General features: G+C 36.0%; 1 protein-coding gene across 3 annotated transcripts in view; it reads right to left on the bottom strand.

Moving 5' to 3' along the window:
* Positions 1–14,018, bottom strand: part of LOC107667359 (discoidin domain-containing receptor 2-like) — a 52,821-nt gene that overhangs the window by 22,726 nt on the left and 16,077 nt on the right. For all 3 annotated transcript variants that reach the window (XM_016458992.1, XM_016459000.1, XM_016459010.1), the window contains exons 2-5: positions 4,861–4,961; positions 4,662–4,764; positions 3,308–3,536; positions 2,171–2,318 (exon numbers count right to left, since the gene is read on the bottom strand). In XM_016458992.1, coding sequence (XP_016314478.1) covers positions 2,171–2,318; positions 3,308–3,536; positions 4,662–4,764; positions 4,861–4,921 — 541 coding nt within the window. In that variant the 5' untranslated portion in view covers positions 4,922–4,961. The remainder of the gene's footprint in view (positions 1–2,170; positions 2,319–3,307; positions 3,537–4,661; positions 4,765–4,860; positions 4,962–14,018) is intronic.

Below are 14,018 nucleotides of genomic sequence, written 5' to 3'. Positions count from 1 at the left end.
TCTTATGCTCAACAAGGCTGCATTTATTTGATCAAAATACAGTAAAAACAGTAACATTGTGAAATATTATAATTTACAAAAATAGTTATTTTCTAGGGGTGGGCAATATGACCAAAATCTTATTTCACGATATGAGAAATTTTATTTCACGATAACGATATGTACCTCGATATAGCTATTTTTATTTTATAATATTATATAATATATTTTCTATTTTTTGTTATTAAACTTAAGAAAAAGAAGCAAATTACAAGCACAACAGAACAAATAAATATGAAATAAACTTTTAATTTATTCAGCTACAGTAGGCTAGGTTTATTTAACATGTAGTAAGAAATATTACAGAAACACTTCGGCTGTGTGTCAGTCAGCGCGAGCACCGCATTGAGTTCTTTTTCACTGCTTATTGCACTTAATAACTCAAACAAGTGCGTCCCATTCTTTATTTTCTCATTCATGCATGTTTCCTTAGCACTCAAAACGTTTAAGACGTTTAAGCCCCCTTTCTTTTGGTCCATTTCGCGATCCATTAGTGAGACACATTCCCTGTCGGCCTCTTCGGCCTCTTATGTCCACTTTCAACCACTTCAGTACTGATTTCTTTGAGGGGAGGGTCTATGGGCCAGTTTATGTGGGCTTTTTCTGATCTTTCAATCTAATATTGTGAAATAAGCATCGCGCAAATTACTTAAAGGGATAGGTCACCCCAAAATGAAAATTTGATGTTTATCTACTTACCCCCAGGGCACTCAGAGCAGTTCTAGAGATTATGTTTATGTGTTCATGTACTCATATATTGAGGTGGCAGAGGCTGAAAACACCACGAGCTTCAGTACACGAGCTGACAACACTACCCCCAGGGAATCCAAAATGTAGGTGAGTTTGTTTCTTCAGTAGAACACAAACTAAGATTTTTAACTCAAACCGTTCAGTCTTATAAGTCTTATAATGGAAGTGAATGGGAATCACGGCTTTGAGAATCAAAAAAACATACACAAAATTAACACAGGCGGTAATGCACTTATAAGTCTGCGATCCGCCGTAAAGCAAGATGAAGAAGACGCGTCAGGCACAGGCTGTTGAGAGCGCTCAGGATGCGCTCTGGACAGTTCAGACATTGCAGTGCATCAGAGGTAAAAAAATTATATAAATAATGTTCAGTTTCTTGTACAGACCGATTGTTTCGTGTCTTTACACATCAATGTATCGTCACGAGCCGCAGGGTTTAATTTGGTTTTGTTTGTGTATGTTTTTTTGACTCTCAAAGCCGTGATTCCTATTCACTTCCATTATGTGACTGACAGACTGCAACGGTTTGAGTTAAAAATCTTCGTTTGTGTTCTACTGAAGAAACAAAGTCACCTACATTTTTGGGTGAACTATCCCTTTAAGAACACGAAAGGAGACAAAAAAAAAACATACAGCGAGCAGCTTTTGTTTCTGCTCTGACAGCCACAAAACTACACCGAAAACTGTGGGTTTGTGTTAGAATCAGGACTGGTAAGAGAACATTAGGATTTCATCCGGCAAAGTTTAAATCACTTTGGCAAGTGCGCTTCAACAACACTTCCTGTAATGTTTAAGAATCAGGTCAGAAGGCAGAGAGGAGGCATTGAAAGCATTAAACCATATGAGCGTCTACACTAGGAAAGCAATCCGGTCAAATGCATTTTCGACTACCTCTGGAAGTGTTTGTAGTTTGTCTACAGGGTATTTTAGCACCATTGAGATACTATTATAGTTTTTATTATTATTTTAAATGAGTTTTTATTTTTTAATATTTGCTGTTTTCATTTTAATTTTAACTTTTTTTGCAATGTTCTGTATTTTTATTAGTTTTTTTAAATGCCTGTATAGTTTTAATTAATTATTATGTCAGTTTTAGTATTAGTTATTTTAGTACATCAAGATAAACTAAATGAAAATGAGAAATGTTTGCAACTAGCTAAAATAAAATACTTTTATAATTTTATATTTTATTTCAGTTAAAGTTTATTTTATTTTATTTCAAGCAACAAAAATTGTTTTATGGATTTAGTTTTAGTTGTTTGTCTGCATTTATAAATGTTTCCATTTGCAGCTTAACAGAAGGAGCAGATTAATACAATTATATTTGTAATAATTTTTTATAAAACTGCATAACATTAATTATGTAATTCTCATGACTTACCCTGCCAGGCGCATCCGAACAGCTCTACTCTCATACACACAGTGTGTACGGCATCGGTAACGGGAATCAAACGTAAGAACTGAGTGATGATGGGAGGATGGAGGTCTCTCACCACAGAGTCGTAGGTGTTTATATTGGCCATTAAAATCTGCAGAAGACATTAGTTAAACAATAAGGTACGAGACTGTGCTACATTATGAACATAACAGTAGGAAGAGCGTGCAGTGGTAATTACATAATAAAAATAGTATAAACACTTTTATTAGAATGTTATGAAACTAATTCATTTTCTGGAATCCTTCCACTAGAAGATATAGTCCCTGACATGTAAACTAAAGCTAATAGGTGATGTCAATAGGTGTAGCATGGCTGAAAATGCTGTATTGACTAATCAGCATTCAGGACTGGTTCGGTTTCATAACACAACATACTGCACTATTCAATAACTCAAATAGAATTGCTATGATTACTGGTTGCTAGAATTATAAGTATACTGTATATACAGGATAATGCACTAATATATACTACCATTCAAAAGTTTGGGTCAGAAATTAATACTTCTATTCTTCAAGGATGCATTAAATTCAAAAGTTATATGATGTTACAAAATATTTCTATTTCAAATAAATGCTGAACTTTCTATTCATCAAAGAATCCTGAAAAAAATGTATCATGTTTTTCCATAAAAATATTAAGCTGCACAATCCTTTTCAACATTCTATTCAAAACAATTGAGCAGCAAATCAGCATATTGAATGATTTCCAAAGGATCATGTGACACTTGAAGACTGGAGTAATGATGCTGAAAATTCAGCTTTGATCACAGGAATAAAAGATATTTTAAAGCATATTCAAATAGAAAACAGTTCATGTAAATTGTAATACTTTTTTCAGCAATATTACTGTTTTTACTGTATTTTTGATCAAATAAATGCAGTCTTGGTGAGCATTAGTGACTTCTTTCAAAAAGAATAAAAAAAATCTTACCCCATATCTTTGAACAGTAGTGGATAGCATAATTGCTTACTGGTATAACTTATGAATTTGCTCATTTTAATTTAGCATCAAAACTTTTGTTCATCCAGGTCATTTATTAAAAAATTTAACATTTAGTAAATACACTCTTGTTTTTCCTACCTCACTGCCAAAACGGTTTCTCCAGGAGATCCAGTGGTGTCCATCGCGACTGTACTCCAGACGGTATTTGCGTGCAAACTCGTTGCCGGAGTTGCGTGCGTAGCGACCCTGCGTAGCAACCACGGTGAGGAAGATGAGCTGACGAAGGTCAAGCTGAAGATACTGAACATCTGAGGGTTGCAGTTGACCAGCAGGACACCAGGCGCCGTCCCCCTCCTCATGGTTTAACCTGATGCAACAACAGACAGATGCAAATTATGCTCTAAAAGAGGCCTAGAGCTTTACTGAAAGGAGTCAGACCATGACGAATCAAAATTTAGCTAGATTTTTTGAGGTAAACAAGCTTGATGCACTGTGAAAAAACTCCATAGCTTTATCTACTACACTTATACACTTCAGCGTTAAAGTCATATGTTACCCATGGTTATAGTTAACTAAAACCATTAAAAATTCTTTACTTGAAATAAAATAAACATTAACTGAAATCAAATAAAATTTTATATTTATTTTATTTCAGTGAGTTGCCAAAGGCAACATTTCTCATTTTTATTTAGTTTAACTTAAAGTACTAAAATAACTAAAACTAAATAAACTAAAATTACTAAATTCATAAAAAATATATAGACATGTAAAAAAAAAAAAATCACAAAAACACACAACAAAACTACTAGAACTTTAATGAAAATTATAGCAGAAACAGAAAATGTTAAAATAAAATCTAATTTAAAATATTAACAAAACTATAAGAGCATATCGAAGTAGAAAACAGTTATTTTATAAAAAAAAACTAGTTTTGTTTTTCATTTTTTTGTTTCTCATTAATGATTCTCATTTATGTTTATTTTAACTTAAAGTACTAAAATACCTAAAAACAAAACTACTAAAACGTTAACTCACATTAAAGTGTAAGCAGAAAATATAATTCAAAATATTAACAAAAACTGTAATAGCATACCAAAATAGAGAATAATTATATTAAAGTGTAAAAATATAATACATAATATTACTTTTTTACTTAGTTTTTGATTAAATAAATGGCGAGAATAAGACGGAGACCTTTAAAAATCATTTAAAAACCGATCCTAAACTTTTGAATGCTATAATGTTTTTAATTTTGCTTTTTTAACTTAATTTCCTGTGAAACAATGTTAATTATTTAATTTAAGCTAGTTGTCAAAGGCAACATTTCTTATTTTTGTTTAATTTAACGAAGTACTAAAACAACTAAAACTAAAACTAAATAACTAACTTCAGCTAAAATTAAAGCTGGAACAGTAAACATAAAATCTAATTCAAAATATTATCAAAAACTATAATAGCATTTCATATGATCCTAAAATAACCCTGATGTTACCTTGCATACTGAGGGCCTGTGGTTTCATACCACTGGCTGGAGGCAGTGATGTCATCGTTTTTGATCCTCCCGTCCTCCATACCGAGAGGATAACGACAGTGAGCTGAGGAGGTCGAGGGAGGACACGGTGAGAAAGTGAATGTTTTTGGCGCTGTCTCTATGAATGCATATTTTTGTGTCGGTCTGCATGTAACATTACCTGGGTCTATCTGGCCATTGACGTTTGTTAGTGAGATGGCCAGCAGCAGATAAAGCAGCATAGTGAGACTTCAGAGTCTGCCGACAGACCAGACTACATCTCTGAGGAACAGAAAGAAACATATCAGTACTGTAGCATCTACTCATTTCCAGCCAAAATAAACATGTAACAATCAGAAATGCAATCAAAACAGAACGATATCAGAGCCATACAGCACCTACTAGGGCTGTCAAAAAAATTCGAATTTCGAATATTCGTCAAATTTAAAATAAAAATCCACATTTGAGTGCAAAAACGTTGCATTCGAATTTTAGGTGTGCGTTAGGAGGCAGCATTATCAGTGGCGCACGAGATGCAATGACGATGTAAGTGTCGTTGCATTTGAATGTTTTTGTTAGCCTATCCAGTTGAAGCCACTAGATGTGGTGCTGCTGCGTTATTCATTGAAAATATTGCGGGAAAAGAGAACATCAATGCGGAGAAGATCTTGTTTACGTCAAAAGTGAAACCAAGCCGTTCACACAGAACGCATATTTCACGCATTTTCTAGAGGGACATCTATCACCGTTGCACTCGCATCTCGCACAAAAGAGCCACATGTTTAGAAAGCCATGTAAAATTAATGCAAGTTCAACTTTGAAGAAACATCTTGCGGGTTTTTTTCCCCACCCCACTGCATCTCATGTTTTTAAATGAAAAAAGTACTCTGTGTGATTGCCTTTCGGCGCTTTGTATTAAAGGGGTCCTATTAAGCTCTTTTACAATGTCTTGAATTTGTTTTGGGGGTGTACTAGAACATGCGCTCATGCTTGGTGGTTCGAAAAACGCATTATTTTTTACATAATTTACATTATTACAATACATTTCTCCCCAGTCTGGCACAAACGGCTCGATTAGTTCCGGGTTTGATGGATGCCCGCCTTCCGAAAAACGAAATGTGATGTGATTGGTTAGCTGTCCCAGTGTGTTGTGATCGGCGAACAGCTTAGACGGTGTTTCAGTACTGCCCCGCCCCTTGCCAAAGCAGCAAGTTTAATTAAGGAGGGGGTCAATATTGCCATATCAGTTTGAGCCGGATTCAGACACAGAGAATATTGAACAAGAGGATCGCGCAGAACCTTTGCACGCACGGATATTGCAAGACATATTACGAGCGGTAACGTTATTTTTTGGCCAAATCACGTTTTAGATAGGATGTCAACAACCGCAGAAGATCTTGTTTACATCAAAACTGAAACCAAGCCGTTCACACAGAACGCATATTTCACGCATTTTCTAGAGGGATATCTATCACCGTTGCACTCGCATCTCGCACAAAAGAGCCACATGTTTAGAAAGCCATGTAAAATTAATGCAAGTTCAACTTTGAAGAAACATCTTGCGGGTTTTTTTCCCCACCCCACTGCATCTCATGTTTTTAAATGAAAAAAGTACTCTGTGTGATTGCCTTTCGGCGCTTTGTATGTGATTGGCGAACAGCTTAGACGGTGTTTCAGTACTGCCCCGCCCCTTGCCAAAGCAGCAAGTTTAATTAAGGAGGGGGTCAATATTGCCATATCAGTTTGAGCCGGATTCAGACACAGAGAATATTGAACAAGAGGATCGCGCAGAACCTTTGCACGCACGGTTTCCCAGGCGGCATATATATGCAAACTCATTCTCTGCCAGCAGGAGGCGCTGTTGGAGTGGTAGAGATCAATGTTTCCCTGGTAACGGCTGTACACAAATCAGCGCTCCGCTCAAAAAAACACTGCTTTATCATTTGACATTACATGCAAGATTAAATGAAAATGACATCCAATTTTACAGTCGGTTTCCTTCAGAAATACAGTGATATAAAAACACCCGCACTCAATGTATGGGAAACACTGTAGTCTCATAACTGAAGTGTAAATTCTGCAGATTACATCATTGTCCAGTATTGTACTGTCAGCAATTTATTATAAAAACGTTTTCATAATTGTAACATACATATTTACATACATAATTATTCAGGTGCATGTGTAATAACTTGCGAAAACTTGAGGCTACAGCAGCACTTCTTCTTCGTCTTGTCTGATGCACTCAACCAAGTTTTCTAACCACGCTGGTCAAAAGTGACATTAAAGACACTTATAACGTTACAAAAGTATTTCCGAAAAATAAAAAATAAATGTATCAAACAATCCACAAAAAAAATGAAGAAGCACAACTGTTTTCAACATTGATAATAATAATAATAAATGTTTCATGAGAAGCAAATCAGCATATTAGAATGATTTCTGAAGGATCATGTGACACTGAAGACTGGAGTAATGATGCTGAAAATGTAAGAATAAATTACATTTTAAAATATATTCAAATGGAAAATGGTTATTTTAAATAGTAATAATAATATTACTGATTTTACTGTATTTTTAATAAAATAAATGCAGCCTTGGTAAGAATAAGAGAGATACAATTTTCAAAAACATTCACAAATCTCACCAACCCCAAACATTTGAATGGTAGTCTATATTTTTTTACATTTTGCTTTTTTTTTACATTTTTGTTCTGTGCATGTTAAGTATGCTTATGTTTTAACTGGTCCATAATTTGCACTCAATGTCTGCTGTTGAAGAAAACATCTTTAAACTCCGTCAGAGAACTGACTGTAAATGCAAGACAAATCGGCACCCTGATGCTTTGATGCGCGGCGCAGCTTCAGAATCCTCTGGGTTTTCTCAGTCCTGTGGGAACCCACAGGTCATATTAGCATCACTGCTATGATAACTATGCAAACTATGCCAGAGCAGATGTGGCCGGGAATCACTGAGAATTCTGCCTCATTCAGGGTGGGATTCTCATAAGTGACGAATAAAAGAGGCTCTTTCTTAAAACACACAGTATCATTGAGATTCTAATTGTAAAAAGTACCATGCCGTTATGTGAGACTGCACATAAAACTTTACATGAACAATAATGTTTTAGTGCCAGCAATTACTCATGCATGCCTTATTATTGTGCATTTTATAAATAAAAGTTGGTTTGATGAACATAAACTCTGTGACATGAACTCTGTGACATGATTATCTAATAAAATGTTTTGTTTTTTTTTAACCACCAGACTCTCTCTCTCACACAAACAAGCTATAAAATAGCCATTTTATTCTGAGGTTTCCATCCAAAACTTTAAAACTCATTTTCCACATCTCCTGCTCCTCATCATTAATGGTAAAGGACAACTATCACTATTATTGCTCATAATTAGGCTAAGACACAAACTTCTAGCCCTATTATTAGCTGTATTAAATTAACATAAATTGTCCTGGAGATGAACGAGTCCTCGGTTTGTTGAGCAGAGGGTTTTTTCTATTACTTTTCTAAGCATTTGGATGTGTGTTGAAGGCGCATCTTGAGACATATCTACAGAGAAGAATATCCAAGACACTTCAGGCCAGAAGTAGGGCTGCATGATTAATCAAAATAAACCTGAAATTGCTATACATGATTTAGAGCTATTATTAAAATGGGTGGCCTATAACACGCATTTGAGAGCGCAACATGAAGCAACCATCTTCTTAAACTTGTAATGAGAAGCGCGTGCAGTTTTCCGCCAAAATAAAAGTTTAATGTTTTTTTTTTAGAAATGAAGACAGCCATAAATATTAGTTTAAATAGTCCTGTAATTTTAAAGTTGTACTGTAAAATGAAATTCTTCTTCTTATTATATTATTCTGCTTAAATACTCAACTTTTAATTTTACATTGAAATAGAATAATCATTTAATATTTTTATTTAGTAGTAGTAGAATTCATAATAATAGTATTGATAATGATAATAATAATTAGTATTAGGTTATTACAACAATTATTACTGTTGTTGCTGGTCTTTTAATTACTATTATTATAATAATAATAACAATAATAATAATAATTATTATTATTTTATGATTTATTGATATATTTTTCTTAAATACTGTTGTTAAACAATATTGTTAAACAATAGTTTATCATTTTTATTTAGCAGTAGTAGTTATTGTTAATAACATACATACATATATATAGAGAGAGAGAGAGAGAGAAAAAAATAGAGCATTTAAAAAAAATTATAACAATTAATAATAATAATAGTAAATGTTGTTGTTGTTTTTTTATAGTCATATTAATATATAATCACAAAATTTCTAGCCAAATTGTGCAACCCAAACAAGCACAGCAAACCTGGAGCTTAAAACACACACACACACTAGGGCTGGGCGATATAGCTAAAAAATCTATCAACGATATCGTTCGGTATCGATAATTATTGACATTTTTTATAACCTTTTTTAAAACAAAGAGCAACAGAATTTTTCTATATTATTTTTTTATATATAATATTTATAGAATATTTTTTTTTATTCAACCACTGTATTTTTAAATTTACCCAATTTAAGACAAACAACTATTTTTTTTTTTTTAACAGTCAAACACAAAATAAAATGTAAACAAATCTCATTTCTTATGTTTTATATGCAGATTAAATAGCCACAGGAGGGCGCAATGAGCAAAATAATGCAGCACATTAAATTGTTTATATAATGCAATTAAATTAACAGTCTATAAAACGTGCACGTCTAAATTAACATATATAAATCAAATATAATTTCGTAAATTGCATAAACAATTATGAACAAAACAGCATCATGTATTTATACATAGCTTAATTCAAATAGCCGAAGCACCGATCACACAAATTGCATTTAAAAACATGAGACGCAGTGAAATGGAATAAACCTCCACAAATTCGCAACATGTTTTCTAAAAGTTTAAACTCTTTTAACGTTACATGGCTTTCTATACATCTCTTGCGTGAGACGCGAGTGCAAAAATCATAGTTGTCTGTAGGGCTGTCATGGTGAAGGAATTTCCCTTGCGGTAATTTTGAGTGGCTCAATAGCACGGTATGCGGTATTATCGCCATATACATAATCTGTGTGTGTATGTGTTACGATATAGCGAGGTCATATTCAGAAACCAATGAAACCGAAACCAAAATTGCGTTGAAACAGGAAGTGAAGTAAACAGAAGAGAATGACAAAATAACGATCTACATAACAGAACATAAACCTGACAATAAGATCATTAGGCTATTGTTAGCCTATACTGTATGTATAACAGTTCATTCGGATCCTCGAATCTGACTGGACAAGAGACTTTCTATTGATATTTCCACCTGCGCGTTCTAGACGGGCTGTCAGTCAGTCTTTATACCGTTCATTCAACTACACGTTCAAAAACACAGGTTCATTCAAAGAGAGACGTAATGAAACACGCTGTTGAAATAATTTTAATTCGAGCGCCACTTTAGAAAACTCAGCTGACCAGCAATGTGTCGATGCTAACGCCCCATTCACACGGGGTGTCAGCGTCAATGCCTCTCATTTACTTTGAATGGAGTGACGTCAAGCGTTGGCGAAATGAATTGTGGGTCCGTTGCGTCGCGTTGGGTCCGTTGCTCGCGGCAGAAGTTGAAAACTTTAAGCGCCAACGCAGGAGTCAGCCAATCAGATCGCCTTATGCAAATACCCTAGCGCAGATGCTAGCCAATCGCGTTCATGCAACACCAGAAGACTAATGGGATTGGCTGTTGTCACTTGACGGTCGCGTCAGCACAGAAGTTGAAAACTTTTCAAAATTTCAAGCACCAATGCCGGTGTCAGCCAATCAGATCGCCTTATGCAAATACCCTAGCGCAGATGCTAGCCAATCGCGTTCATGCAACACCAGAAGACTAATGGGATTGGCTGTTGTCACTTGACGGTCGCGTCAGCACCAAGCTTCCGTCAAGCGTTAACGAAACAGGAAGTGAAGTAAACAGAAGTAAATCGCAGATGGCTGACAGACATCACAATGTTAAGCTGACATCGTGATCCCACCCGCAATCCGCCGCATCCCAGTTCCGTGTTCGGAAAGGAAATTAAGTGTACTACGGAAACCCTAAAGGGAATAAATAGCCTACGAGATGGGAGGATAAAAAAATATTTCAATACTTTTTCTCGCAATTATATCGTCTGGTAAATATAGGCGACTGTATATAAATTGCGGGCATAAGGGAGCCGCTATTGAAACCGCTTTCGATTGCGCGCTCTCATTTTACTTTCACTTTCGAGATTCACGATCACAAGGACTCTATACTATGGAGCGGCAGTACTTACCACACATTTGACAAGATTAGATGTTTGTCATTGGGGGTCAGGATCTGCAAATCATTCGCCATCGTCCTATCAGACATTTCTCCTTACTCTGTGTATGTGGTAAGTGAACTTTCATGTACTGTAATGCAACAGGCTACCGCTAGCAAGCGGCTAACCTTTTAGTGGCTCCGTATAAAACATTATTTGTTTCACACTTCGGGCACACCCCTAACCCCGCCCCGCCCCCGATGTCATCGTCCATCATGATGTTTCACTGTAGACATCGTCCGATGCCAATTTGGTAGACATCGCCCAACCCTAATGACAACCTATTTTCACAAATATATATGACTCGCAAATAATCGCACATGCTCAGTTGATCTTTCTCTCATTCGCTGTCTGTTTAGGCTTGTTAAGTGCAAATCTACGGAGCCTCTGTACAAATCAGAATGGTACATTATGTTATCATTACTAACTTATTTAATATTCAGTACACATGCACGAAGTGTAAAACGAGAAGGGCATAACCCAATGAAAAAAGAAAACATGCAAAAATCGCGGTTGCTGCTGTTCTTGCATTCCTCTGCAGTTTGCTCGTCAATAGCGCGGTATTGCGATATTGCAGTTATCGCGACAGCCCTAGTCGTCTGTCCCAAAAATGCGCCTAATATGTGTTCTTTGTGAATGGCTTGGTTTCGGTTTTAACCTAACCAATAACTTCTCCGCATTGAGCTTCTATATTTCTCTAATATTTTATAATAATATATAATGCAGCGACGTGTCTTGTGGGTTCAACTGGACAGACTAACAAAAACAATAAAGTACGAAAAAGACACTTACATCATCATCACCACATCTCGTGCTCCTCTGATGAGGCTCCCTCACCGACGTACACCTAACATTCGATTGCACTGTTTTTGCATTCAAATGCAAATTTTTGTTTTAAATTAGACTAATATTCATTTTTTATTCACAATCTCCTCATCACAGGCACAGCACTCAGCATGTGTTCGTGTGTGCTGTCTGCTTGTCACTCATAGCACGTGCCTATATCGTGCGCTATATCGAACATCTTTACTATCGTTATCGATGAAGGTGTACCTGTCGATAAATACCGATACCGTTTTATCGTCCAGGCCTACACACACACACACACTCTAAATCACTATCGCAATATTTATCAGAAACTATTTTTCCCAAGGTGGAACCACTTTGAAACCATGCAGAACATGCTAGCAGCTGAATACAATCGTGCTATACACCACAGCAACACCCTAGCAAGCATCCTAGCACTGAAGATTCCTCTGGGTGTTCTAGGTGATTGTTAGGGTGCTCTGTGATGGAGAATATTTATGTTCCTAGCAGACATTTTCTTACCAAACACAGACTTGCAAGAAACTCAACATATCATGACAAATCAGTGTTCCGAAGACCAAAGCCCTAACAAAACTTCACTCAAAAGCCTGAGCCAGACTTCACTGCTCCTCTCCAGAGCCGGGGGCCGCAGGGCCCCTCTGATAGCAGTGCGTATCAGTGCTGGAAAGACTGAGATAAATGTTAGTGTTGTTGTTAGGACAGACAGTGTGTGCTTCATGTTTGAGAGTGTGTTGAGTGCAGTGTGATTACTGTGAGGGGTCTCTCTCGTTCCCCAAACCTCAGACCACAGGAATGTGTCTGATTTCATGAGTACATCACACCCCAGCCATTACCCCAGAGACAATTACACACAAACAATCAGCAGCCATTACTTACAACTAGGGCTGGGAGATATAGCTAAAAAATGTATCACAATATAATGTTTCATATCATTCCATATTGATAATTATTTAATTTTTTTACAAACTTTTTTAAACATAGCAGTAGAAAAAAAGATTTAAATTTAACCACTGTATTTTTAAATTACCCAATTTATTGAGTCAAACAACAACTGACTTTAGTTTTAACAGTCAAACACAAAATAAAATTGAAACAAATGTCTCCTTTCTTAGATTTTATATGCAGATTAAATAAGTGTTAAGGAAAGGGGTGGTTCATTGCGATTTCACTTTTTTAACGTTAGTTAGTGTGTAATGTTGCTGTTTGACCATAAACAATATCTGCAAAGTTACGAAGCTGAAAGTTCAATGCAAACGGAGATATCGTCTTTTAAAATTCTGGCAGTTTAATGCCTACAAAAATGGCTGGTAGGGACTACAACAAGTTACTTCCCGGGATCGTGACGTAACAAACCCAGATAAACCCCACCCTCGGGAAAAGGCAGTAAAGGGGGCGAGGCCATGCTGCGCTGCTTTAGAGAAGAGGAAGAGAAAACTAGAGGTGCACGTAAAAATCTATTCATATATGAATCACAATTCTGTCTTCTAACGATTCCAATGGATTCACAAGTTTCAAAATCAATGTTCTAAAGCAGCGGTTCTCAATACTGTTCCTCGCGTCCCCTGCTCTGCACACGCTCTGCATCTTTCTCTCTCTCTCTCTCATTCAGCTCAGCTATAACAATGAACTGTTCCAATTATACACTTATTTTCACATAGCTATGAGAAGTGTTAAACATGGACACGCGTGCAGCTGCCGTACTGTAAAGCTTTAATCAGGATAAAACCGTATATTAAAAGCTAACATAAGCAGTAGCATTTACAAATAACAGCGTATCGAGGCCACAGGAGGGCGCAATGAGCAAAATAATGCACCTCATTAAACTGTTTATTCAATGCAATGAAATAACGACTGTCTATGAAAAAAATTGCGTAACATCTAAACTAACATTTCTAAATCAAATATGATTTCATAAATTGCATAAACAATTATGAACAAAACAGCATCATGTATTTATGCATAGCTTACAAATACATGACCAATTTGGAGTAGACGTCACAGATACGTCACATGCAGCTGCGCGCGCATTGTGGTGGCAGAAAGACACTGGGAACAAGTGGAGGGAAACGGGTAAAATCATGGAATAAGAGAAAAAATGCATTGTTGTGCCTTTGGATGTCAGAATCGGAATGCAAATAATTTTTAT

This window comes from Sinocyclocheilus anshuiensis, unplaced genomic scaffold, assembly GCF_001515605.1.
Source record: "Sinocyclocheilus anshuiensis isolate Anshui unplaced genomic scaffold, SAMN03320099.WGS_v1.1 scaffold373, whole genome shotgun sequence".
NCBI lineage: Eukaryota > Metazoa > Chordata > Actinopteri > Cypriniformes > Cyprinidae > Sinocyclocheilus > Sinocyclocheilus anshuiensis.
The sequence above is the reverse complement of the archived record's forward strand: the minus strand, read 5'-3'. Positions and strand labels throughout refer to the sequence as shown.